This window comes from Arachis hypogaea, chromosome 6, assembly GCF_003086295.3.
Source record: "Arachis hypogaea cultivar Tifrunner chromosome 6, arahy.Tifrunner.gnm2.J5K5, whole genome shotgun sequence".
In the NCBI taxonomy this organism is placed as follows: domain Eukaryota; kingdom Viridiplantae; phylum Streptophyta; class Magnoliopsida; order Fabales; family Fabaceae; genus Arachis; species Arachis hypogaea.
Genome location: NC_092041.1, coordinates 11,610,474 through 11,638,072, shown reverse-complemented (window position 1 = coordinate 11,638,072; position 27,599 = coordinate 11,610,474). Strand labels below are relative to the sequence as shown.

Below are 27,599 nucleotides of genomic sequence, written 5' to 3'. Positions count from 1 at the left end.
ACCTAAAATTGCTTAATAATATCCAAATTAGTCCATTTTCAATTATAAAACCCTAATTCCTAAATTATTGTCTTCTCTTCTTCGATCTATCTGCTGTCTTCTTCTCTTCTTCGTCTTCTCCACTATCTTTCAGTTCATATTCATCCTGAACTATAACATCAGTACACTTACCTAAAAATTATTTTAATTGTAAGTTAATGTGGTTGGATTAATTTAAAGTTCAACACAGATTTAAATTATATGTATCCTTGCAGGTTCGTCCATTAAGCTAAAATATATTTTCCACTTATAAGAAGGTAACCATTGTCATCATCTTCAAGGTATCACTTTCTAAGTTTGTCATCTTCCAATTAAACTCATGCAAAATTTTTTGTGAAATGGGTATTGCACAGACTAGTTCTTCACCTCCATCAACCCAATATAAAAAACTACAATGGATTCCATACTGCAAAATAAAAAACGCAAGTGAATCCAAACTCAAAATGAAACTATCTTAACAATTTTTTTAGAGGCATAACCTTACCTCATAGTTTGGACAACCATAAAATAGTCTACTAGAATTTTCTGTCGTCGTTGAGTACTTCGTCACCATCCGAAGTCTGCAATTATAGAAAACGGTGTTCTTACTTCCCCTGTTGCACAATCTTTTGCTACCATAAGATTTCTCTACAGAATTGTTCCTACTTGAGACAGACGAGAAAACAAGATGAACTGGAAGATAGTAGAGAGGTCGAAGAAGAGAAGAAGACAGCGGAGAACTCGAAGAAGAGAAGACAATAATTTGGAGATTAGGATTTTATAATTGAAAATGGACTAATTTGGATATTATTAAGCAATTTCAAATACCAATTTGAATCAAATTTAAGTTTGGTACACATCAGTATACAGCTGGAATGTCACATTATCAACGTTTAGAGGTCGCTTCTGCAAGGAACTAACGGAGATGAACTTTTTCAAATTTCAGGATTTAATTAGTCATTTTAAAAAGTTGAAGACTAAATTAAATAGCGATTTAAAATTCAGAGACCATTTTGAGCATTTACTCGTAATCAATATATATATATCATAGAGAGAGAGATAGAGAGTGCTGAGAAGAAGACGACGACTACTTCACTCAGAGTCCACTTTGCACCACCACCAACTACACACTTCACATTATCTCAACCAAATTCTATTCTGTTCTCTAAATTCCCGATTCTTCCAATTTGAAATTCAATAATTAAGAATAAACACTCGCACTGTTAGGGTTCTTTCTTCACTTCCTGTGAGCTGAGATAAAGAGAGAGAACTCAACAAGAAGAGGAGGAGGAAATGGTAGCGGGAATGGAAGGAGCTGCAGAGATCGTGAAGGCGCGTACGGACAAGAGGGATTACAGAAGGATCATCCTTCCCAACTCCCTTCAGGTCCTTCTCATCTCCGATCCCGACACCGACAAGGTATTCTCTCTCTGATTTTTTATTTTCATTTTTTGATTTCAATTTTATTTGGTTGATTCTTGTTTTGGCTGTTTGCAGTGTGCTGCTTCCATGGACGTTGGAGTAGGTTCCTTCAGCGACCCTGCTGGCCTCGAAGGCCTTGCCCATTTCCTAGGTTTCTTTTTCTTTTTCAATTAAATAATTTATTCTTTTTACTCGTTGTATGTTGATTTGGATTGGATTCTTTGTTTGCGGTTAAATGTGCTCTTTGAATCACGTTCACCCAAGATAGGCAATTATCATATTTAGCTTTGCTTTAGTTGAAAATTATAATGGGGAATTAATGATAGAAGCTATTTATTGGTTAGCACTATTGAATATCGGTATTCCCTGTTGATAGTCGATTGGTGGCAAGTAGCGGAATGGAGTGGAATATAACGAAATAAGATGGAGTAGATGGAATGAAGTGGAGCGGAGCAATATGATTGTTCAACTATATTGTTCATTTGCTTGGATATTTTAGTAATGGAAAGGAGTAATATTCCATTCTGTTGTTTAGATATTCCAACGGAGTGTAGTAAATGTTGAGGGGAAAAAAGTTAGCAATTCACAACCACATTTCTCCCAAATTAGGGGAAGAAAAATGAGAAGTTGTGGTATTGGATGGAATCTATTACCATTTTCCATATCATTCTATCCATTTCTATTCAACCCAAACAACGGGACTCGTTAAAATTCCATCCTCTCCCATTCCATTCCACCTTGTTCCACCAATATGTAGCTCGATTAGGAACAGAAGATATTAATGTTTGGTGTTTGGATTATTGTTATATTTATGCTAAAGAGTTGTGCTATGAGAATTTAAGATAATTGTTTCTTGTGGTGGGGTGTGGAATATTTCTACATTTTTAGAAAATTTACTTTTTGGTGTGCTTTTTTTCGTGGTTGACAGAGCACATGCTGTTTTATGCCAGTGAAAAGTATCCGGTGGAAGATAGCTACTCCAAGTATATCACTGAGGTACAATTAACACTAAAAAAAATGTCATTCCTGGAAGTGTTTATGAATTTTGATATTGGTACTTTTCTCTATGAAGTTATTGATTGATTGTTTAGCCCTGCTGCCATATGTATTCTGGTTGAAGTCACCAGTTTTGTTCCTCTCTAGTTGTGAGAACATGAAAGCTGAAAGTAGCCATCCTTAGCATATAGCTGAATGTTATTAATGCTTGTGGTTAGGATATGACGGTCATATGAAAACTGTTGAAATTGAGTGTGCATCGCCATTAGGGTATCTCTGAGCATTTAAGGGAACTGAGATGTAACCTTTCATTTCTGTCCATTGAGTATATCGGAAACTAAAATTAATATTCTGCCGAACTCTTGTGATTTTGGGCCTTTGGCATGCTAATTTATTTATTTATTTATTTTAAGGAGCCTTTTATTTTGTGGCTTTGGCTGGGATTTGTCTTCTGGTGTTCTTTTTAATTTATGTTAGTAGCTATCAATACAAGTACTATTGGCAGGGGAAAAGTAGATCTGCGAAGGAAAATTGCATATATTACCAACAAAAGCAAACCTGCTACAGTGATATTTTCATCTTGCTAAGATGCTAGTGCAATACTTAATAATCATGAAGTCCCTGATCTTGACCCTCAGATTTTACATGTGTGATTTGTTTTTGCATTTGGGCAATTTATTTGGATGGAATTAATTTGTTATAATTGATTTGGTTAGAATTTATTTTAAGGTAAAATGATTTATATTTGTTAGTTTGATTTCAAAAATAATTTTTAAGATGATAACTATTCATTTCATTGATTTTGAAGCCTAAAATTGATTTTCAGCATCGGTTCAACTTTAAAACCAAACAAATTGGAGAGGGGTAAGAGTACCACAATTGATTTTGAAGCATTAAAAGGAAACCCCTTCTCTTAAACTGAGCAAGTGTAACACATATTGTATACTGATGTCTTTCATTTTAATATTAGAAGCTAAAACTCTTAAATTTTTCCATTTTTCAAAAAGACTTCTTGACATCTGTTTGCTAATCACTTTTGCTTGATTTTCTATGCGGTGTGTCTAACTGACACAGCATGGAGGAAGCACAAATGCATTTACATCTGCTGAGCATACCAACTATCATTTTGATGTTAACACAGATGGGTTTGAAGAGGCCCTGGACAGGTATATTCTGCTTTTCTGGCTTCCTTACCCCCCCCCCCCCCCCCCCCCCCCCCAAAAACAAAAAATAAGGAAAATGAAAAAGAGCGAAGATTCTTGTAAAATATATGCTGCTGTACAAATTAATTCTGATCTTGGTTATGGTGTGTTTTCCAGATTTTCCCAGTTCTTTACTAAACCGTTGATGTCTCCTGATGCTACCACAAGGGAAATTAAAGCTGTTGACTCTGGTAAGACAATCATTTTAACTTCATTTGGTAGCTTTAGTTTTATCGCCCTTGACATATCTATATCCTTTTCTTTGGTCCATTTCTTGCAGAAAACCAGAAGAATTTACTATCTGATCCATGGAGAATGAACCAGGTATATGCTTGGCAAAGTTGATTGTTTGATAACAGAATTCAGAAATTTATGTGCAGCAATGTTTTTTCAAGAATTTTTACTTTGAGTATGTACTTTTTGGAAGTAATTTTCATTTCTGGATGTGTTCCACAGCTTTTATTAATGAAATCAAACTCTCTGAAACTATTTCTTTTATCATTATTGAAATATTTGGATGTTTGGTAGTTGGAGGATATAAGAATATGGAAGAACCATTGATCCTATCCTCAGCCGCAAAGTTGAGGAATGGACAAGGAGATTATATTTCTTGTCTTCAACCTCAGATTTATGAATTTTGATAAACTTCAACTCGTATTTATTGGGTCAAAGTGATTATTCATTCCTACTAGGCAAATAGCCTAGTTTTATTTGCTAAATTTTCAGTTCTTGTCGTTCATCTGTTTTAATCTTGCTGTCTCTCCATGTGAAACATCACAATCTGTACAGCTTCAGAAACATCTCAGTTCTGAAGATCATCCTTATCACAAATTTAGTACAGGTCAGTTATTGGTTTGTTTTTCACAATGTAATTTATGAGTATGCTTAACTGTGGTATAACTTATTTTGGAGATTTCCCCCATCTCCAGGTGTAATCAACGTTATGAGGGTGATAATCTTCTTAGCATCATAAATTTCTTGTAGTTCTAAAATAATTAAAAAAACTTTTTTTTTTTGTGTACAGGTAACCGGGACACTTTGGAAGTTAAACCAAAAGAAAAAGGATTAGACACAAGGAATGAGCTTCTCAAATTCTATGAACACAACTATTCTGCCAATATAATGTGTCTAGTTGTATATACTAATGGTAAACAATATTTTTCTGTCAGTTACAGTTTCTACTAATTATTTTCCTGAAAGGGCTGATACAATAGTTATACATTGATATTTTCAGAAAGCCTTGATAAAATTCAAAACATTGTGGAAGTAAAGTTCCAGAATATTAGAAACACCAACAGAAGTCCTTTCCACCCTCCTGGTCAGCCATGTAAATCAGAGCATTTGCAGGTATACATGTTCTGTTTATGACTCGATGGTCATTCTAGGTGGCTCCTTGTGTGCTGATTCTAATGCAATTCCTGTTTTGCCTTCCTGTTTTAGATTCTTGTCAAGACTGTCCCAATAAAGCAAGGTCATAAATTGAGAATTTTATGGCCGGTGACCCCTGAGATTCGTCACTACAATGAGGGTCCATGCAGGTATCTTGGTCATCTTATTGGCCACGAAGGAGAAGGGTCTTTATATTACATCTTGAAAACATTGGGTGGGTTCTGCACATCTGTTGGATATTTTGTTATTAATTTTCTGGAATACCTAAATTTAACTCTTTTATATACTTAAAAATTCCTATGGTTATGTATTGGCATTTTATGGGCTGAAATTGTTCTTGAAATAGTTTTCACTTAGCCTTTTCCTTGTCTAATTCTATTAACTATAAGCAAACATCCTCTTGTTCCTTCCTTTTTATTTGACAGAAAAAGAAATTTATTGATATGAGAGAGAAGAGTACATAGAGAGATGATAAGGCATCTTTGCAAGAAAGAAAAAGAATACATGTAGTTTGTACAAGATTGACCATTGTATCAAAGCAGGCCAATCTCTCTGCATATAATTTCTATTGTCATTGTAAGACTAATGGATCCTTTGAAATTTTGGGTTTTGGACTTGCAAGTTGCAACCATATATTATATATAAGTGCCACTCCTTCTGCAGTGTATATAAATACACACTGGAAGTTAATAATTTAGGTTAGTGTCCAGAAATATATTTTCTATGTCTCTTCCTTTCTCCAACAGTCTGTCACTACTTGGGAGCCAGGGTCAACTGAAAACTCAACATTTAGACCAGCTTGACTTACATAATGCAGTTGTCCTTATGCTCATCATGGATGTACATATGATCTTCAGGGTTCTGGATTAGGGGTTTCCTTAATAATAAGTTCATCCAGACATATTCGAGCTTCTATGTATTTTGAAATGTCTCATTAAAATCCACTTTGCAGGATGGGCTACGGGCTTGTCAGCAGGTGAATCAGATTGGAGTTTGGACTTTGCTTTCTTTAAGGTTTCAATTGAGCTTACGGATGTCGGACATGGTTAGATTTCTCTTCCCTCCCTAATTCCTCTTTGTCATTCACTTATTCGTTTGTACATTTCTTCCCACCTTCAACAAGTATTTTCATTATTGTAATTGTTGTAATCAACATCATTGACATTTTTAGTATTATTGTCGTTATTGGTCATGCTGAATTCAAAATATGTGAAGCATCGTTCATTGATTCTTTAGCCTCATTCACTCTTTTGGCTTCAATCTGTAGAGCACATACAAGATATCATAGGATTGTTGTTCAAATATGTTGAACTTCTACAACATTCTGGTGTTTGCGAATGGATATTTGAAGAGGTATGGATATAGATTGTGTTTGATTGCTTAATATGCCCTCTAGAATTGGTTTTTATTCATGCTTTCTAAATGATATACTCTGTTTTTGCACCTGGTTTCGATTGATTATAATGCAATTTTGGATGTTCATGAAGCTTTCAGCTGTTTGTGAGACCAAGTTTCATTATCAAGACAAAGTTCCTCCAATTGATTATGTTGTTCACATTTCATCAAATATGCAGGTACTCCATTTCTTTTCTTTTGATGATTAAGTTCCAATGTGATAATATGTTGTTTGCAATAAATCCTTTTTCTTAGAAATTGTAATTGTAATGCATCTGCGTTATTTTTTCAGTTATATCCTCCAAAAGATTGGTTGATAGGATCATCTTTGCCTACTAAGTTCAGCCCAAGTGTTATCAAAATGGTTCTAGATCAGCTTTCTCCAAACAATGTCAGGTAAATACACTAAAATAAAATATGTAAATTATTCTTATATTTCTAAAAGCCTAAGTTGTTACATCTGCAAAATTACCAAAAGAGCTTAAGTTATAAGGTTGAGATTCATGAATAGTTTTTTATCTAAAAAAAAATCCGTATAAGATTGTTGTAGGTGATTTTGCAAGACATGAATATTACTTTACATTACAACAGCATCTATAACTATAGAGCCTTATGTCACTAGGTGTAGTTGACTATAGAGATTTCAAAAAGTTTACTTTGGCTTGTCGATGGCTTAACACAACTCTCCTCTTTGTAAGAATCAATGGTTTTCCAAATTAACATATCTCCACATTCATTTGATAAAAATGTGTTTTAAAAAAGATTTAATTACTGATTGGTTGAGGGTAATTTGCTATGGCTTTCTCCTTTTGAGAAGATTATGAAAGGACATCTAAGGTTGATCCAACGAGCATGCATTATGTTCTAGGGGTTATGACTGAACTTGGTTGTTAAGATTGTAAACTATGTGAATAGACCAATTGAGGAGATTGATAAAATAAGTTATATAAGTTGATTTGTTTTCATTGTAAATATAGGCTAGCATTGTAAATTTGAATCTTTTTGCAATTAATATTTCAATTTTTTTATGAAAGTTATCTATTTTGTTTTTTCTTGTTTCTATTGTTGTGATTATTCATTTATATCCATTGGCTGTGGCCTTGTTACAGATACTAATCTAACTCTTAAATATCATATAGAATCTTTTGGGAATCCAAAAATTTTGAGGGGCATACTGATAGGGTGGAGCCATGGTATGGAACTAAATATTCCATTGAAAAGATTTCCAGCTCTGTGATTCAGGTCGGTGTTTATATCATTAGCTATGCTTGATTTTTGGACTGAATTGAACACAATGTTCATTATTTCAAGTTATATAGTGAAACTGTCATGAAAGAATGGAACCTGACGGTCCTACATAAGCTTCTATCTGCAGGAATGGGTGCATTCTTCTCCTGATCAAAATCTGCATCTTCCGGCTCCCAATATATTCATTCCCACTGACTTGTCGCTCAAGCCTGTGCAAGAGAAAGTACGACATATATAATTATTTCTATTTATCTAGGATTCCTACATGAGTATCTTGACTAAGTTATTAATGTTTTGAAACAGGTAAAATTTCCAGTTTTGTTAAGCAGGTCATCATATTCTGCCTTATGGTACAAGCCGGATACATTATTTTCCACTCCCAAGGCTTACGTAAAGATTGACTTCAATTGCCCGTATGCTGGAAGCTCTCCTGAGGCTGAAGTTTTGACTCATATTTTTACACAATTATTGATGGATTATCTGAATGAATATGGTAGGTTGCTAGTTTATTCATTGACTTCTTTGTAAAGAGATATTTCTGCAATAATGCATCCATTTTGTTAGTAAAATACAAGTTTAAGAGGTTCTTACTGTGTATCTGTTTTTAGCTTATTATGCCCAGGTTGCCGGTTTAAATTACGGTGTGAATCACACAGATAGTGGTTTCCAGGTATCTTTTTTATATAATTTTACTTTCAAGGTTACAACTTCTGTTTTGAAAATGATATAAATATGCTAAGATATTGTGTGTTCATATCTACATTTTTGTGACATATTGACAGAGAGTGGTGATCATTTATTTTAAATATTCATAAGTGGGATATTGATTATTATTAATTTAAGAACAAAACTATATGGTTTTGGAGTTTACTGCTGCTGCTTCGGATGCTTTGTATGTGAGGAACTTGATTTACACATTCATAATTTTTATGCTCGTAATTTTATTTGCCTTCCTTCCTGTCTTTTTGGTATGTTATTTCCACATCTTCATAAAAGATAAAACTGCCATTATATCTTTCAGGTGACTGTCCTTGGTTATAATCACAAGTTAAGGATTTTACTTGAAACTATAATTGAAAAGATTTCAACATTCAGAGTGCAAACTGACAGGTTCTCAGTTATTAAGGTATTGTATGAGGATTGAGTTGATTCTTGTAGACCATGGATTGGTTGATTCTTTGGTAGTTTCTTTGTCCTATGTGTCTCTTTCCATTTAAAATGGGCAGTTATTTTCTTCAAGTTTATTCCGTAATAAGAAAATATATTTAAAAAGTTGAATCTGCAATATTTATTCTCTAGTTTATCCATGTCATTTTTCTAAACAAAATATTTGTTTTTACAAACCCATCTATCAGGAAATGGTAACCAAAGAGTACGAGAATTCCAAGTATCAACAACCATATCAACAAGCTATGTACTATTGCTCGTTGATACTTCAAGATCAGACCTGGCCTTGGATGGAACAGCTAGAAGTGCTTCCACTTCTTCAGCCTGAAGATCTTTCAAAATTTGTACCAGCTATGCTCTCAAGATCCTTTTTGGAGTTCTATGTAGCAGGTTGTTATTTGTCTCTTTTCTTTTGGCTTCGTACTGTTTAGTTGCTTTCCAATTCAATTGGGCTTAAAACATTTAGCATATTTTACAGGAAATATTGAAGGTAATGAAGCAGAGTTAATGGTTAGACACATAGAAGATGTTCTCTTTAAGTGTTCAAAACCTTTGTGCCAGCCTTTATTTCCATCTCAGCATGTAACAAATCGGGTTGTTAAGCTTGAAAGTGGCACGAGTTACTTCTACCCATCAGAATGTCTTAATCCTAATGATGAGAATTCTGCTCTTGTGCATTATATACAGGTAGATTTTCTTATTCGTGATAATTGTGTTTTGCCTGTAGAGTCCCCAATAAGGAGAATACATCAGATGGATTATAGCAAGAGGGGGACCTAGAAAAACCATAGCGAAATATTGTTAAAATAGATTTAAATTTTAATGATTTAAACATGAATATGATTCATGTTAGAGAATGGCACCATTAAATCCATGTAATCAACAACCCTACTTAGTGTACAAGGCTCAGTTTCTCAAGTATATGTAGACTTGTATTTTTCCCTTACCTTTGGCCGATCATTGATTAGTTGAATCCTTGTTCTTGTAATTTGTAGCCATTGTTCACCCACTTGAGAGAATTTTGCAGGTTGGTCGAGATGACTTCAAGCTGAATGTTAAACTTCAGCTTTTTGCCCTTGTTGCAAAGCAAGCAGCCTTCCATCAGCTTCGATCAGTTGAGCAGCTAGGGTACATTACTGTGCTCATGCAAAGGTGTGTATGATTTTAGCATCTGATATCCATGTTCAGTATAAAGTATCTCCGTGTGTTTCAACTTATGTTTTGAACGCATGTAGGAATGATTGCGGTATACGTGGGCTGCAGTTTATTATCCAATCCACAGTAAAGGTAGTTGGAGATATATTTAAATCATTTTGTAAACAATGTCCTGGTTGCTTCGTGCTAATAATATTCTGCTTCTTTCTCAGGGTCCTGGAAATATCGATCAAAGAGTTGAGGCATTTCTGAATATGTTCGAGGCCAAACTACTTGAGATGACAGCTGATGACTTTAAGGTCTTCTGGATGTTTTTTAACTGTACTTTCTATTGAATTGTTATTATCTGTTGTTGGTAGTTGCATTGAAAATACCTGTTGTGTATCTGACTTCTCAACTGTATGCAGAGCAACGTAAATGCATTGATAGATATGAAACTAGAAAAACACAAAAACTTGAGGGAAGAATCAGCATTCTTCTGGCGAGAGATTACTGATGGAACTCTGAGGTTTGATAGGAAAGACTTTGAGGTATGAATACCAGTTCAAAATACAATACATGTGTCAGAAGAATACGCTCAAAACTGGATTTTAGTTATAGAGCATCATGCTTGTACTGAATTAGCTATATTCTGTTGTGTGGCTTTGGCATAGGTTGAAGCATTAAGACAGCTTACTCTTCAAGAGTTGATAGACTTCTTCAATGAATATGTCAAAGTTGGTGCACCTCAAAAGAAGACTTTGAGTATAAGAGTTTATGGGAACCTCCATTCCGATGATTACAAAGCAGAGACTTCTCAACCAGACTCAGCTAAAATAGAAAATGTTTTCAGTTTTAGAAAATCTCAGTCTCTTTATGGCTCTTTCAAAGGGCTTTCTGGGCAGATGAAATTGTAGGAATGCTTTTCCTCACCCGCATATCTTTACTACCTATAAAGAAAGAACACTCATAGTGACTTAAGTTATCTCATTCATTTTCGTAAAATGATTCCCTCGTTTCACCGAAAGGTTAGTTTGCACAATTGCGATTTATCTAGCTTCACAATACCATAAAGGTTTTTGTAGACTTCACATCACCATAAAGATATGATTACCATTTATTGACTTATGTAATCAATTGTCATATAATGAGGAGTTACCTTTTTTTTTTGGTTACTTCATCGAGTTGTATAACAATAATTGGATAATAGGAGATAATGCCTGAAATTTGGGTATGAAGGAAACTAGGCTTTGATATGCAAGTTGTGCAGGGGTAAAATGATCTTTTTTTGAACAAAGAGACTATTAAGCGATCCCATTAGTAAAAATATCGCTAAATTAAAACAAAAGTGAAATAACTTGGGATTCAGTTGTATCATTGAACTCTACTATTCTCTTTAAAGAATTGATTCTTTTTCCTTAAAAGTTTACAAATTAGCTTACTCGTGGAATTCATGTGAATTTCTGCAAATGATTTTATTCTAATGAACTTCATTGAAAAAGGAATGCCTTTTCATTTATGGTCAGTAGTCCTGCACTTCGCAATAATATTAGTTATATCACCGATGCAAAGGCAGCCATATGTCATTTTTGTCTTTCTTTGTAAATTGGGAACATCAAATAATGGTTGATTTGATGTGATCAAGATCTAGAATACAAGCAAAATCCAACTTGTGAGGGATTACTTAGTTTTGGTGAATGTCATTGTAACTTTCCAATTTTATGTTTGAACTTGCATCTACCAATACAAGAAACTCCAATAAATGTTTTTCTACACACCTTTGAAAATTCCGTAAAAATATCAACCAAGTAACTCATTTAGAATAGTATTGAAATGTGTCATAGATTGAAATGGTTGAAAAGGAAAAATTTTAAATAAAGTCTTAGTAACTGTGATTCAGAATATACAAATCATTCAAAGCCCTGAAAATTGACTCCTAATTCTACTCAACTTGCATAGTAGAATTTGCTTCCTCTAAGATGCCCTTTAGTTCCTTTACTCTTTGCCTAGTCAATGCAACACAGTCCTGAAAGCATATCAATTACAATTATCAACTTCTATGAACATCATTTCATCAATCATACATGTAGGTGTAAATGATTTATACAGGATACATAATAAACTCTCCTAATCAAGTACAAATTAGAAATTAGATGGAAATTTTAATAAATGGAACATTTTGGTATGCAGAATCAAAATGAGACGAGCAATGTTTATGCTATAGTTTGAGAAGGTTCACTTTGTCAGTGCTGTCACAATTAGCAAACCAACCTGGATAGCAGATGTGAAGGCAAGAACTGGGCCACCAGGCTTGTAAAGGGATACAAGTTGGCCAGATGTATCTAAAGCTATAGTAACCACGGTTTCCATAACGGATTCTTCTTCAGCAGTGGGATCTACCAAGATGTAGTTCTTGTGGAGTATGCACGTCAACGAGAATGGAATGCTTCTTAGTGTAAGATTCCTTTTCTCTTTATTAACTGGCTCTTGTGCCTTCTTTTGTCCATCATCCTCGGACAAGAGCACTATTTTGCCATCATCATTCATTGCAACGGCAGGTATTTGCACTGTCGACATGGAAATTTATATAAGGAAAGCAAAACTAATAGTACATATAATGAAAACAGTGGCTCAAATCAACAACACCAACAATAATACATAGATTTTATTAGCATAAAATCGGAATGGTCACTGGTAAACTTGAAATTGATTTCCATGCATTTAAGAAATGTATAAGTAATGGCAGGTGGGATGTATTATTTTAATTGGTCTAATGCATAAAAAGAAAAATGCAAGTAGATGCTGCATATAATAATGAAGAAAACAAGATTTTGGGAGGAAACAATTAGTAATAGTATTCTCAAAATCAATCATTCAGTTCTTAAAAAATCAGATAACCACAAATATACACATTTCAATAATTTGGTGGGACTGATAACATTAAAATTATTGTGTTCAAAACTCAACACTTGCATTTTGATATTCCAAATCTTTTTAGAAGACAGAAATACATACACACATATAGATATATAAGGTCAAAAGACGTCATTGTAGCACACAATAAATAAAAGTATAAAACATGTTCATATTCTATGTCAAGTGTAACTCTTCAAAAACACTTGACTCAATTCATGTATGGTGTACTAAGAGGTAGTCACAGACCACACCTCATATTCTTATCAAGATCTCCAAAATAGCATGCATTTGTAAGTATTAACATTCTTTACAAAAAACCTAAAATGCAGGAAGTATCATTTTGCTGTTTTTATAGGATGAAGGCATATATGCTCTGAATGATATTCATAATGTAAATAAATGACACTTACAATGAGATAAGGCAGCTACTGCCGAAAGTAAAGCTGCATCAAAAAGAGCACCATCAGCATCCAAACAATAGACATCCTGCATGATAAAGAAGGCAGTATTATGTCATTCAATAAATTGACAACCATGCAATCAGAGCAAACAAAGACAGGGTATCTCACATTAAAGTTGGAGTTTTATCCATCCTTTTCTATGTTTGCTCTGTGAAATTTGATAAATGCAGTCCATATAGAAGCTTACCAAGTAAGCCATCCATGCAGCTTTTCCAGTAACCAAAGACAGCTCTTTTAAATCAATACTTCCAGAACTGGAAGAGAATAAAAACAATAGGGTCAATTTTGTTGATAATTGAAATACATTAGATATAATTTGGTGTGTTAGTTGAACAAATAATTACTTGACTTAAACATATAAACAGTTCAATTTGCAAAACAACGGAGAAAGAGAAAAGAAAGGGGGGAAGGGGAGGGGGTTGAAGTGACATTTGGTAGTTGTTAGTTCAGCTTGCTCGTTGCCGGATCAAAAATATGGAACCTAGCAAAGTGATAGGAAAGAAAACAACTTGCCTGGAAATAGTGTCAGACAATTGCTTTGAAATAACTGGTGCTGCTTCAGCAGGCCTTCCAGGTCTAACAATTGGAGAACAAATTGGAGGCATGTGGAAATCAATAGCTGAAATAGAAGAGATAACATGTTTAAATATCGAAATATATGATTTATGGATAAGACTAGATAATTACAATAAAAGTGTCACAGCTAATGATTGCCAACCTATACATCCCTCATCTGGTGATTCCAAGGATGGTGTCATAACTTCCATCTTAATAGCGGTCAGCATAGTCTAAGCAAGGAAACAATTAAAAAGACTCAAGAACCTGCTTAACAACAATGCCACACACACAAATAGATAGGAGAGGAGTAACTGACAGTTGATCCAATCTTTACAAGTGCTGAACCGTTAGCAGATGCAACAGCGCCTATACAGAAGAGTTAACAATCTCAATTCCGATCCTCTTATGACTAACAAGCCACATAGAAGACAAAGATTTGGTAAATTGTAAGTAAAATGGCAACTAACCAAGAACTACAGTTGTATCTCTAGCTTTCCCAAGTGGTCTACCATCAGGACGTATAGCTTCGGCAAGATGACGCTCAAAATATTTAAGTGGGAAAAGGCGCCTAAAGGCATCAACCTCCATTTCTGATGAAAGATCCTTGGAAGCATCTGGAAATCCCATACTCTTTTGCATATTTAAATAAATAAACAAAAAGTAATGTAAGAAACAAAAAGTATTAATAGCTGCTAGAAACACATCTACTCATCAGAGCAATGAGAAGGAAACAATGCAACTGCACAAAGAGTTGCCATCCATGAAATGGTGGTAACAGTGACAATACTAAAAGTTAAAAATTAAAATTGCAACTGTTTTCTACTTCTAGAGGTTCTACCATAAATTATTCTGGAAATGCATAGGACCCATTATTTACAACGTAAAAAACTTACGTTTTTATTTCCACCTAAGAAGATAACAAGAAACAAAAGATCAAATGAAACTCAATGAAATGTTCCACAGGTACAAAATCTCACATAACAAAAAATCAATGAGGAAGAACATACAAACAAGAATAGGAACTCAAATTGCAACGTAGAAATGCACAACAATAAATAATTAAAAATCATATATTAAAAAAGGCGCGAATAGCTGGGAAATGGTACTGACTGTATAAGAAGCAGCAGCTTGCCAGAGAGGAGGTGGACGACAAGAATGTCCAAGCCGATGGTTGTGCCGGGGGATCCGCCGGGGTGGTGGCGGTGTTGCCAGAGGCGGTGGCGCCGATGGTCGGAGAAGAGTGGTGTAGGGTGCGGCTGGTGTTTGGCGAGTGAGGAGCTTAGGTCTCCGTAAATGTAAGCTCTAAAGTTCTTTCTCTTTTTTTTTTTTTATTTTTTCCAATGTTGCGTGAAAAAAAGGCCCAGCCCAGGTGAGGCTCAAGCCAATTTATTTTTTATTTGGGCTGAAAGTGCCAATAATTGTTCTCTCATATTTGGGACTTCCTAAGCCCATTCTCATTTTACAGCCCAATCAAAATAATTTCGAAAGGAAAAAAAATTAGACTAAACTTCTGCAGTAATATTATTCCTAGCGAGAATTGGGGCGGTTCCGAAAAACCCTAAACCCCGGCGACTGAAGAAGCTCGATTCAACGTCAATGGCGTGTAACGGCTCTGGTTGCCAATCCGGTTGCTACAAAGACGAAGAAGAACCGAAGCGTGAGAATCCAGCAGTTCCAACAAAAACCGATTCAGCGAGCAATGGGAACATCTGCGTCAAGTGCAAGCTGAACGACTCTGTTTCGGGTTACGGCGGCATCGACGATGGTCGCTTCTGCGCTGATTGCTTCAGGAGCAACCTGTTTGGGAAGTTCAGATACGCGGTCACCTCGAACGCCATGATCTCTCCCACCGATAAGGTCCTTGTTGCATTCTCAGGTGGCCCTTCTTCAAGGTCAGTTCAATGAAATTTCTTAGTTTGTTTGTATGAATCAGAAAATCTGTGTTTTTACTGTGAACTCTTAGAAGCATGATAGAAGATATATTCGCTTTACTTTGTAAAAGTTCTTTTTAGAAGCTTATCCAAGTTCATACTATGGTTGGTCATGTTTATAGATGATGAAAATGTATGCATTCTGTTTAGGATAGCTTTGCAGTATGTGCATGATTTGCAAGAGAGGGCACAGAAGAATTTTGATGCCTGTAGAGATAGGTCGTTGCCTGTGTTTGGTGTTGGAGTGGTGTTTATAGATGAGAGTGCTGTTGTGCCGATTCCTTCTGGTGAGATGGATGAGGCGGTTGGATTTGTTTCTTCGGTTGTTTCGTGTTTAGCCCCGCCAAAGAAGGAGTTGCATGTTGTTCCTATTGAGACAATTTACTCGTCCAATTCTAGTGACGGAAAGGACAGGCTGTTAAAGATTCTGAATGCTGTGAGTGATCCCACTGGAAGGGAGGATTTGTTGGTTAATATTCGCATGTTGGCACTTCAAAAGGTTTGATTCTGAACGCCATAATGCCATACACTTATCTCATCTTAGATAGAAGCTTGTGCCTTGTGGATGTATGTGTGTGTGTGTGTGTGTGTGTGTGTGTATATATATATGAAAGCAGCTAATTTAAAATGTTTTACATTATGCAGGTTGCTTCTGAATTTGGTTATAACAGACTTGTTCTAGGATCATGCATTTCAAGAATTGCTTCTCATGTCATTTCAGCCACTGTGAAGGTTTGTTGTGGATTTTGAGTGAGCGAAGGTCGTTAGTCCTGTAGCCCATATATAACCATTAAATGTGAATATCTGTGTCAGCTTCATTCATGAGAATGCCAAATTGACTGGTCCATGCCTAGTTTAAGATTCTTGTCCACATTGTTATGAATAAAATTAATCTTTCAGCTTATACTCTGTTGTAGTTCTTATATATGTTTCTTGTTTCAACCATTCTACATAGAAGATGACCTGATAGAGTGCATCCTTCTGTTCATGTTTTTACAGGGTCAGGGATATTCATTACCTGCAGATATACAGTATGTTGATGCTCGATGGGAAATTCCAGTTGTGCTTCCTCTACGTGATTGTTTCGCTCAAGAGATCAACATGCTTTGCCGCCTTGATGGGTAGAAAATTGTTTCTTTTGTGTCATGTTAAGTGTTGTATCATATATTACTTTACTTTCCATGTATTCTTTAATGTGCCAGACTCACTGAGTTGTATAATCGATTGAGTACATGTCTTTGATCTGTTTGGCAGGGCAGTCTAAAGACTTTAAAGTTGTCTACAAGTCCAAGCTCTACCATCAATGGCTTGGTCTCATCATTTGTACAATTATTGCAGGTATGATTTGTTGCACCTTGTCCTTACCCTTCTATACAACAGACACACTTTTGAAGCTGGGTTTTAAAAATAGTAGGTCATATGATCCGTTTAATTAATACCTCAGTTGGAGCCAGTGATTCCCTTTAGACTCCTCTTGTTTTAACATATAAAGTTATCTTAATTGGTATACCCATATACAAATGTGCATACATGGGTATGGGTATGTGTATGTGTATTATTGTAATTGAATTATATGTTAAAGTCTTGTTTACAGTAGCTGTGGCTTTAAGTTTGGAAATGAACTCCATTTTTGCAGGAAGAAAACCCATCTAGAGAGAGCACAATTGTGAGAACAGCTGGGAAACTCATTCCTTTCCAATTTAACAAGATTCCCGAGATCACTGATGGTCATGTTCCCTTGGCAACTCGAAGACGCCAAAAGAGATATAATCTCAAATCGAATGAATCTGTTTCCTCGGAATCTTTCTGTCCTCTCTGCAATAGCCCACTTGATAAGTCTGAGATTGTTAATCGAAGCAACCATGATAATGGTAGCACTGGTGAATTTTTTTATGCTGCTTGCTGTTCTAGTTGTCAGTATCAGATACTTCCAAGAGATTCCACGACAATGGAGCAATTTTATACGGATTTACCCCAATCTATAGTTTCCAGATCAGAGGAAGCAAACAATTGTAACTTGAGTCTGCTAAGGTGAGTGACTGTTTTGATGTCAAGATCAATGGATTGCATTTCAAATTCAGTTATAACTCATGCTTAGCTCTAATCACTCAGCCTTCTTTAAAACCCTTACTGTGGTACTGGTCTACTGGGTGCATGTTAAATCAAATTTGAGCTCTTGCTTATTAGGCAAATATTTACTTTCTTCATATTGCAATTCTTTTTACTGTCATGATGGTCTTCGCTGGATTACATGTAGACCTGAAAATTCTACTCATCTTATGCTAGGAACTATCGATCACAATATTCATTGCATCAAAGTTTACATAGCACTATGCTTTCTTTTCAGGGAACAAATACAAGATTGCTTGCTTTCAGATGATGAAGAAGAAACTTAGGTATACTTTCCCGGTTTCCCCACATTGAGGCTCTTAGTTTGAGGGCATGAATTCAAGTTTTGGTAATTGAATATTTGAATTTACGATTTTGAGTAACGTACTACAATTTTTGGCTTATGGCAAGAGAGTTTATCTATGGCATTAAACATCAAAATCTACTGGCCTCCTTCAACAGAAAGTTAAAGTCTTGGATTCATGAAGTGAAACAATTCGAAGAGTGACAAAGCTGACCACAGATACTTGTGCCTCATGCGTCACGCGGGGTGTTCAATTTTCCTCATTAAGAATCGCTTTAAAGCTACTTCAAGTGTTAATAAACAGGGTTGGATCATTTTAATTTTCCCCTTATTATTATGTGTGTATATTATTTCATTAAATGAAATTGTGGTAGTGTACTGTAACTTAAGTTAAAAGATAGGTTGGATCACGACCCAAATAAAAGAAAGTGGAAAAATTATTCTGCAATTTTTTTGTAGCTAGCGATTTCTTTTTCTCCCCATTAACATATTTGACGTTTAGTTAGTGCTATCTTTGATAAAAACTTGTCTGAACTAAGTTCGAGATTTTTGTATGAACATGCACGAAAAACATCTATAATCGGTTATATATAACTAATTCAACTGCCACTAAATATATAAACAACTATGAATCATTAATTACAGAGGATCACTTCCAATTTGGCAATTTCTACCAAAATTTATGCCATTTTGAGTGGTTTAGTGAAGAGGGAAACAATAACGGCTAGTTTTTTTTTTTTTTATCTAAGTTGGAAACTGTTAGTTTTACGAACGTTACTTTCATAAATAATAACGACGTAATAATATTGACTAATTTTAAAAGTTACATCACACATGAATAAAATAGACTACATTACGTACGGTAATACATAATAAAAATAAAACATACCACTTAACTCTATAAATACAAGGAACCATTAAGTGAACCACTTATTGATTATTTTTTCACATGCAATCTCATGTAGAGCTCGTCGTCTTTCACTCATTGTAGATGTGTCAGCATTAAGTATTTGCATATCCATTTCTCTTTCCCTTTCTTTAGCTATCCTTTGCATATCTATTTCTCTTTCCCTTTCTTTAGCCATCCTTTCCATTTCCATATCCATTTCCCTTTTCTTTGCATTTATCTCTATTTCTTTAATATATTTCTGAGTTTGTAAGTCTTGTTCTTTCATTGCCGCTTGAATTTGTAACTCCTTTTCTTTGATTGCCATAATTTTTTTCCTATATTGCCTCTCCTCTTCTCTTTCTTTTTTTCTATTCATTAGTTCCTTTTCTCTAAGGTTGTTAATATCTTTCATGAGAGATAGTTTTTTAACAACCGATAATTCCTTTTCGCTAAGATCTTCACACATTTGTACTTTTCTCTTACCCTTTCTCTTCTTCTTTGATCCTTGTTGGCGAACGGGAGAGTCCACACCGGTTTTCATAACCAACGGTGTTTCTGTATTTGATGATGATGAGTATTGCGAATTTGGACTAGATTGTATCGGAATATGAAGGGACGGATTAGAAGAGCCACCAACACCAAATGAGTCATGTCTTGATGCACTGAATTGAGTTTGAAATGGCAAGGATGTTGGAGTAACATTTTCGATAAAGGGGTTAAATATGGATGAAAATGGAAAATGTGGTGTTTGTGAATTTTGATTATGTGGTTGAAATATAGGGAATTGATTATTATAAGGAGCTTGAAAATTAAAATTAGGAAGATTTTGTGGATTTGGATTTTGAAATGTATTTGATAGGATGAAGTTTTGATTTGGAATCTGAGAGTTTGAAGATTGAGATTGAGTTTGAAATGGCAAGGATGTTGGAGTAACGTTTCCAATAAAAGGGTTAAATATGGATGAAAATGAAAAATATGGTGTTTGTGAATTTTGATTATGTGGTTGGAATATAGGGAATTGATTATTATAAGGAGCTTGAAAATTAAAATTAGGAAGATTTTGTGGATTTGGATTTTGAAATGTATTTGGTAGGATGAAGTTTTGATTTGGAATTTGAGAGTTTGAAGTTTGAGATGGTTGGATATTTAAAATTTGAGAAAAATTTTGTAAATAATTAAAAAAAGAGTTGAATTGGTTTGGATCCATATTTTTGAGCAAAAAATAATTTCAGTAGAACTTTAATTTCATAAACTTTGAAAGAAGATGAAGGAAGAGTAGAAGAAATTGTGAAAATAAAAGTATATGTAAGTAGTATATATAGAATAATAAAAATAACGGCTAGTTTTGCAACGGCTGCTTAACGGCTAGTATTGCAACGGCTAGTTTTATAATATAATTAATATTTTAAATTTTATAAATAAAAATAAATAATCCAACCAAAATTTATTTTATAAGGTGTAAAAATTAAATTTATTTTTTTATGTAAATAAATTTAATTAATTATAATTTAATATAAGGATATAAACAATATTTAATATTAATTTAATATATTTATTTCTATTAATTATGATTTAAATAAGGCCCAACTTTTTTACCGTTGGAGTTGGTCTAAGTAGAGTTAAATTTTAGAAGTGTTATGTAAATGATTAGATGAGTTTTGAGAATTTTGACGTGGAATGCACTGCATGGCACCAGAGAAAGAAGACGACGGCACCGCCACGTCGCCGGAACCACAGCCGTCACCTAGCGGCCGCTCCATCTGCTCCTCCTGCCACCGCCCTAATCCGGTATGCCTCTGCCACGTGCTTCCCCCTCACCCCATCGAAATCTCCACACAACTCCTCATCCTCCACCACCCTCACGAGGCGCACCACAAGCTCTCCACAACTCCTCTCCTCATTCGATCCCTTCTCCGCGCCACCGCCGTCACCGGCCGCCGTCTCCGCCCCGGCCTCTCCCCCTTGCTCGACCGATCTCATCCTCCTTCCGTTATCTACCTCTTTCCGGCAACATCCTCCACTCCGGCCGTCGACATCTCCGACCTGAACGTGCAGGACCTCACGCGAAACGGCGAGAGAGAGCTTGTGTTGATCGCGTTCGACGGCACGTGGAAGCACGCGCGTGAGATGGTGAAGGCGAGCGAGGAGTTCCTCCAATCTAGGTTCGCTGTTAGGGTTTGTTTGGGAGTAGATGAGACCGTGAGTGGCGGAAGCATCTACGATTCGGAGTTAATTCTGAGAAAGGAACCGTTTTCTGGTTGCGTGAGTACCATGGAGGCCGTGGCTAGGGTTTTGAGGGTTCTTGAGCCGAATGGAGTTGAAGTTGAGAGCATGCTGATTGAGATTTTGAGGGAGATGGTGAGGTTGCAGGCTGGGTTCTTGAAGCCGATGAATCCGAGGCCGAAATTGCTGAAGAAGGCTAAGGAAAAAGAGAAGAAAATGATGGAAAAAGATGAGATTTGAAAGCTTTAGCGATCTCTTTCGTGGAATTCAACTGGTATATCGAAATTGGTTCGCGACCATCGTTTAAATTGCGGCTGCGATAGCAATGCCATTAGTGCAATCGGGAGAAACTGCCATGATTTAGTGCTCCTGTGTTGCAGAACTGCCATGATTGCTGTTGCTGACTGAAATTATTTGCTTGTAGTCAATGGCTATGGCTCAGTGAGTAAACTTTTCTGTGGCAATGTTTCTGCTTTGTCACTAAGCTGATTATAGATGCCATTTGGTCAGTATCATTTCTTTGTTATGCCAATGCTTTGGTGTACAATTCTTGATAGTTGATGTGAAAAGAAATGGAAAATTGAGCTGGAAACAACAAAGATGCGTGGGAAAATCGAAGTTTGGGATCAATTCATTTTTATTATCATATTCTTCCCATATATCATTCGAATGAGCTGAAATTGGTTTTTCAATATCACGACATTCTACAGTTTGCCGGTTTCTTATGTCCCTTCGAGTTCGAATAAGGACAAAAACACTGAATTTTGTTGATTCAGTTTTCATACATTGACTTCGTTAGTGCATGATTATTGATTAGCAATTTACTTTTACTTGTCTGTTTTTGATGTGCTGATTTAAGCTCGATAACTGTATACAGTAATATGGTTTTGAAGTTTCTAGATTACTCATTGGGATCCAAGTCATCAATCTTTTGACAGAGGTACATAAAAACAGCATATTGAAAATTTGAAAATCTTAATAACAGAAGCTATATTTAAATGGAACAGAAATGCAGAATACATGACAGCAAAAAAGCTTATGCTCTAGTGATTAATGTGCATGTCAACCAGTTTGAGTAATATGGATTATTATTATTATTATGCTAATAAACTAGATATCACATTATTGCAAAAGTCAATCATCTTCCTGATGGTCACTACTGAATGAGTTAAATTGCAATTTGAAGCTGTAAACTTTTTAGAAAGCTGAGTAATTTGGATTTTACCATGTGAACAAATATATTGCTGATCTTGGTAGTGAAATTCAGTAGCCATGGTTGAGTTTACTTATCTTTTATTTTGATAAATCATGAATGTGGTAGTTCATATATCTGTCATCCTGGGAATCTGGGTTTCCACTTTCCGGTACTAAGTTGATGACTTATACAATTTTACAACCATTTGTTATCTCTAATGTGCTCTGCTTTTTGGCACTCTTCAAGAACCCATTAGAGAGAACAAACGGTTGCATCTCTGTATAAGTCAAATAAACTTGGCCTTTGGAATCCCAGATTTGCAGGATCACTAACTTCCAATATGAACTTCCAGCTTCATGATTTTCCAAAACAAGACGAATAAATACAAGCTTCATGAAGGAGCAGATAAAAGGAGAAGGTTTAAGGATCACTCAGATACTTTATTAGAGAAAGCGACAGTTTCATTGCCATAGTTGGTCGAAGCCGGAGTTCAGATGTGTCTGCCATTTCTTTATTATTATAGAAGCCATGTCAAAAGCTTCAAAATGACATAACAAGATGCAAAAGAACTAAAATATACGCATTGGGGTCACCAGAGGGTGACCTTCACATCCAACCAAAATACCACACTTGGCATTAGCAGCTGAAATATGTTGAAAGTACCCAAATTCCCAAATCCACCCATTCCTAAACTCTTGATGACCTACCTCATAATGAACAAGTGGTAGGTACATCACTAATAATATGAACATGGATTCAGTTTGACTCATTTGGATCTGCTACTGGTGTCTGTATGTGTGTGTATTGTTCTGTGCTTTTATAATGGTGTCAAAGCATCCAACATTCTATTTCACAACCCCAATTACAAAGCAAAGTATAATTTGAACAAACCATCGAAGGAAAGGAGCCAAGGAATCCTTCCTGAAAAGTGGTGTTTGAGTCTCAGTTTTTTCAAGTATAATAGGTATTCTTTTTGTTTGCTTGTGTCATAGCATGGTGAATATTCATTGCCCTAAGATTTAGCATAGTATGTTATAGATACTTAAAGTTTAAATGGTGACAATCTTTCAACTAATATAATCAGGAAGACAGTTCACAGAACAGTATAAATATATATCAAATAGGCCTGAACCAAAATTGATAAATATAAGTGTTATTTGCTCGGCCAACAAATGTTTGCTTGAACTTGCAACTGAAATATTTTTAGTATGTCGAGATACGTAAGTATAAAATACTAGGAATTCAATATCTTTTAGCCTTGAACATTTTAAAATAATTTGAAAATAACCCAGAGATGCTAAACAGAAAGGACCTATATTTTTTTTTTCTCATAACAAAATATTAGGGTGACATCGGCATCCGCCCTAGGGTGTAGGCTCAACGAACATTTACAGAGGTAAGAATTACCGGCTAAAGGAGCTCTCATGGCCACAAAGAGGATTTAAACTCACATTCTTTTGTGTTGACTAGATCAAATCAAAATCAGATTTCTAATTTATTTCATGAATCTTTTCTGTAAATAAAATTAATTATAATATCCTTTCCAGTTTTAGTTTAGCTTATTTTTAGAGATTTTATGATTAGAAATCTTTCCTTATTTTAGGCTAGTATTTTTTTCATTTTTTAGTTATTTCTATTTCTGTAATTCCTCTATAAAGAGATGATTTTCTGTACATTTGAATATACATAATATTCAGACACTTCAAGTTGGTATCAGAGCAGAATCTCTGCACTGTGCCTCTGATTTATAGATATGGCTGATAGTTTCTCAGTCATTAATCATGAACAAAAGGAGAACACCACTCCTACTCCATCAGATTTAAAATCTGAGCAACGGGTACTAGTTAGTGGTGACTCCCATTCAGTTCAGATCACCACATTTCGAATCAATGGGTCAAACTACCTTAGGTGGTCTCAATCAGTTCAGATGTACATTCGTGGAAGAGGGAAGATTGGATATCTCACCGGTGAGCGAAGCCATCCTAACGTCACTGACACACAATATAATGTGTGGGATACCGAAAATTCCATGGTGATGACATGGCTGGTGAACTCAATGGAGGAGGATATCAGTAGTAACTATATGTACTATACCACTGCCAAAGAATTGTGGGATAGTGTCAAGGAGATATACTCTGATCTTGGGAATAAATCCCAGATTTATGAACTTACTCTAAAAGCTAGAGAAATTCAACAAGGGAGTGACAACGTCACCAAATATTTCCACACATTGAAGCGGGTGTGGCAGGACCTTGACCACTTCAATAACTACAAGTGGATTTCAGCTGCTGATGCCAAACACCACCAACAAACAGTGGAAGAAGGGAGGATATTTCAATTTCTTGCAGGCCTCAATGTGGAGCTAGATGAAGTTCGTGGCAGAATTATTGGAAGAGCAGTCCTACCCTCAATTGGAGGAGTTTTTGCTGAGGTTAGAAGAGAGGAAACTCGTAGAGCTGTGATGATGGAAAAAGGCAAGACTGAACAGACTTCTTTGGAGTCTAATGCACTCTTAGTGGCACCTGCTGCACTTAAAAGTTCATCAAATCAGAAGCATCCCTCCAATCTTTGGTGTGACCACTGCAATAAACCTCGTCACACCCGAGAAACCTGCTGGAAGATTCATGGGAAACAACCTGGTCCCAAAATACGTGTTACCCCAACTGCTCATGAGGCTGAAAAATCATCCTTCAGTAAGGAACAGGTTGAGCAGCTCATAAGGCTGTTAAATTCCAGTTCTTTATCTAGTACTCCTAGTGGTTCTTTGGCTCAAACAGGTAATTTTAGTATTCTTATGTCGCTTAACTGCACCTCAAACTTGAATGCACCATGGATTGTCGATTCAGGTGCATCTGACCATATGACCAGCCTCTCTCCTTTATTTAAAACTTATTCTCCTTCTTTTGAAAATAAGAAAATTAGAGTTGCCGATGGTAGTTTTTCATCCATTGCTGGAAAAGGTACCATTAAATTGTCCAAAAATATTGACCTAAGAAATGTCCTACATGTACCAAAGCTTTCTTGTAATCTTCTCTCTATTAGTAAAATCTGCAAGGATTCCAATTGTGCTGTGACATTCTTTGACACTCATTGTATTTTTCAAGACTGGACCTCGGGGAAGATGATTGGCAGTGCTAAGATGATGGACGGGATCTATCATTTTGAGGATATTTCGGAAGATAAAGTAGTTCAAGGATTTAGTGGTATTAGTTCTATGCCTATAAAGGACCAAATAATGCTCTGGCACAATAGACTAGGACACCCTAATTTTCCATATCTCAAATATTTGTTTCCAAGTTTGTTTAAGAATATTGATTCTTCCTTACTTAAATGTGAAAGTTGTATTCGTGCAAAGAGTCATAGAGTTCCTTATTACTCTCAACCTTATCATGCATCTAAACCTTTCCAGTTGATTCATAGTGATGTATGGGGTCCATCGAAAATAACAACTCAATTTGGAAAGAAATGGTTTGTGACTTTTATCGATGACCACACACGACTATGTTGGATCTATCTCATGCATGAAAAATCTGAGGTTTCTAAAATTTTTCAGTATTTTTCAGAAATGGTAGAAACTCAATTTGACACAAAAATTTCAATCTTAAGAAGTGATAATGGTATTGAATTCTTTAACAAAAATCTTGATAAATTCTTCAAAAAAAAGGTATTCAACATCAATCTACATGCCCCAATACACCCCAACAAAATGGCATTGCTGAAAGGAAGAATAAACGTCTTCTTGAAGTAGCACGTACCATTATGTTTGAGGATAATGTTCCAAAGTATTTATGGGGAGATGGTGTCCTAACAGCAGCCTATCTCATAAATCGAATGCCTACGCGCGTGTTAAATTACTGCACACCGTTGGATACTTTCAAAAAGAATTTTTCAGCATGTAGGTTGCACTCTGATTTACCTTTAAAAGTATTTGGTTGTACTGTATTTTTGCATACACCTTCACCCCGAAGTAAACTTGATCCAAGGACAGAAAAATGCATTTTTATTGGATATTCCCCAAGTCAAAAGGGTTATAAATGTTTCAATCCACACACAAAGAAATGTCATGTAAGCATGGATGTTACTTTTTTGGAACATGAAACATTTTTTCAGAAAAAATTTCTTCAGGGGGAGAGTTTAAGTGAAGAAAATTTTTTGCATGAACCTTTACCCACTCATATCTTACATATTGAGGATACAACTTTCACTGATCAAATAAATTCTGAAATAATTGCCAAAAAAGATGTGAAAATCAATTCTGAAATTGTGCCAGAATTAGTTGGAACACAAACAGAAAAAGAAATACCACAATCAGAAAAGAAGCTTCGATGTTATGTTCGGAAATATCCTAAGAAGAATAGAGACCAGCCCATCATCTTTGTACCAACCCAATCTGAAAACTCGGAAGACGGCCCAACTGTAGTACCTGAGGATCTTTCAGGTAAATCTGATATTGCTACTTCTAATAATAATTTGCCAATAGCCCTTAGGAAAGAAACCAGAACCTGCACCAGAAAGGTACTCAAAACCAGCACCAACCATCCTATTTCCAATTATGTCTCTTACCAAAATCTCTTTCAAAAACATCAAGCTTTTACTTCTAAAATTACAAATCTGTTTGAGCCTAGGAATATAGAGGAAGCACTAGATGATCCAAATTGGAAATTAGTAGTGATGGAAGAGTGGCATGCACTCAAGAAGAATGAAACTTGGGAGATTGTAGATCTGCCACAGAATACAAAATTGGTTGGCTGCAGGTGGGTTTTCAATATCAAGTACAATGCTGATAGAAGCATAGAGAGGTATAAGGCTAGGTTAGTAGCTAGGGGATTTACACAAACTTATGGAGTAGATTATCGAGAGACCTTTGCTCCAATTGCTAAACTCAACTTCGTGCGGATTCTCTTATCTCTTGCTGCGAATTACAATTGGTCTTTACATCAATTGGATGTAAAGAATGATTTCTTGAATGGGGAGCTAGAGGAAGAGGTGTTCATGAAACTTCCACCTCGATTTGAGGCTGAACTAGGGAGGAATAAAGTGTG

General features: G+C 35.6%; 4 protein-coding genes across 8 annotated transcripts; 3 read left to right on the top strand and 1 right to left on the bottom strand.

The window, feature by feature from the left end:
* The first annotated feature begins 1,033 nt into the window (after window positions 1-1,033).
* Window positions 1,034-11,146, top strand: LOC112696027 (insulin-degrading enzyme-like 1, peroxisomal). Its single transcript, XM_025748610.2, has 26 exons — window positions 1,034-1,437; window positions 1,516-1,591; window positions 2,369-2,436; window positions 3,511-3,602; window positions 3,756-3,829; window positions 3,919-3,962; window positions 4,428-4,479; window positions 4,663-4,785; window positions 4,873-4,985; window positions 5,079-5,241; window positions 5,980-6,072; window positions 6,295-6,380; window positions 6,515-6,601; window positions 6,715-6,818; window positions 7,562-7,664; window positions 7,798-7,893; window positions 7,974-8,163; window positions 8,279-8,340; window positions 8,692-8,796; window positions 9,026-9,227; window positions 9,316-9,524; window positions 9,865-9,989; window positions 10,073-10,124; window positions 10,205-10,291; window positions 10,400-10,522; window positions 10,646-11,146. Exons 1-26 carry the CDS (start codon window positions 1,312-1,314, stop codon window positions 10,886-10,888), a joined length of 2,898 nt encoding a protein of 965 aa, XP_025604395.1. The 5' UTR covers window positions 1,034-1,311; the 3' UTR covers window positions 10,889-11,146.
* Window positions 11,147-11,794: 648 nt separating this feature from the next.
* On the bottom strand, window positions 11,795-15,221 carry LOC112696026 (uncharacterized). 2 transcript variants are annotated; one of them, XM_025748608.3, is made up of 9 exons: window positions 15,017-15,221; window positions 14,374-14,536; window positions 14,223-14,272; window positions 14,067-14,136; window positions 13,862-13,967; window positions 13,536-13,602; window positions 13,298-13,373; window positions 12,243-12,538; window positions 11,795-11,997 (listed from the first exon to the last, which is right to left on the bottom strand). In XM_025748608.3, exons 2-9 carry the CDS (start codon window positions 14,531-14,533, stop codon window positions 11,914-11,916), a joined length of 909 nt encoding a protein of 302 aa, XP_025604393.1. In that variant the 5' UTR covers window positions 14,534-14,536; window positions 15,017-15,221; the 3' UTR covers window positions 11,795-11,913. The 2 variants fall into 2 exon arrangements, with proteins under 2 accessions (XP_025604393.1, XP_025604394.1); XM_025748609.3 differs by having other exon boundaries at window positions 14,374-14,520; window positions 15,017-15,181.
* A 180-nt stretch (window positions 15,222-15,401) lies between these two features.
* LOC112696024 (cytoplasmic tRNA 2-thiolation protein 2) lies at window positions 15,402-18,698 on the top strand. 4 transcript variants are annotated; one of them, XR_003150644.3, is made up of 8 exons: window positions 15,402-15,798; window positions 15,988-16,336; window positions 16,483-16,569; window positions 16,837-16,958; window positions 17,097-17,175; window positions 17,474-17,868; window positions 18,185-18,295; window positions 18,409-18,698. XR_003150644.3 is itself a non-coding variant. In XM_025748607.3 (8 exons), the coding sequence occupies exons 1-7, from the start codon at window positions 15,503-15,505 to the stop codon at window positions 18,231-18,233; spliced, it is 1,377 nt and encodes a 458-aa protein (XP_025604392.1). In that variant the 5' UTR covers window positions 15,402-15,502; the 3' UTR covers window positions 18,409-18,698. The 4 variants fall into 4 exon arrangements, 3 of the variants coding, with proteins under 3 accessions (XP_025604392.1, XP_025604391.1, XP_025604390.1); XM_025748607.3 differs by having other exon boundaries at window positions 18,185-18,233; XM_025748606.3 differs by having other exon boundaries at window positions 18,185-18,233; window positions 18,358-18,698.
* A 2,118-nt stretch (window positions 18,699-20,816) lies between these two features.
* LOC112696023 (tRNA-uridine aminocarboxypropyltransferase A) lies at window positions 20,817-21,602 on the top strand. Its single transcript, XM_025748604.2, has one exon. The coding sequence runs from the start codon at window positions 20,817-20,819 to the stop codon at window positions 21,600-21,602; it is 786 nt and encodes a 261-aa protein (XP_025604389.1).
* Window positions 21,603-27,599: the final 5,997 nt, after the last annotated feature.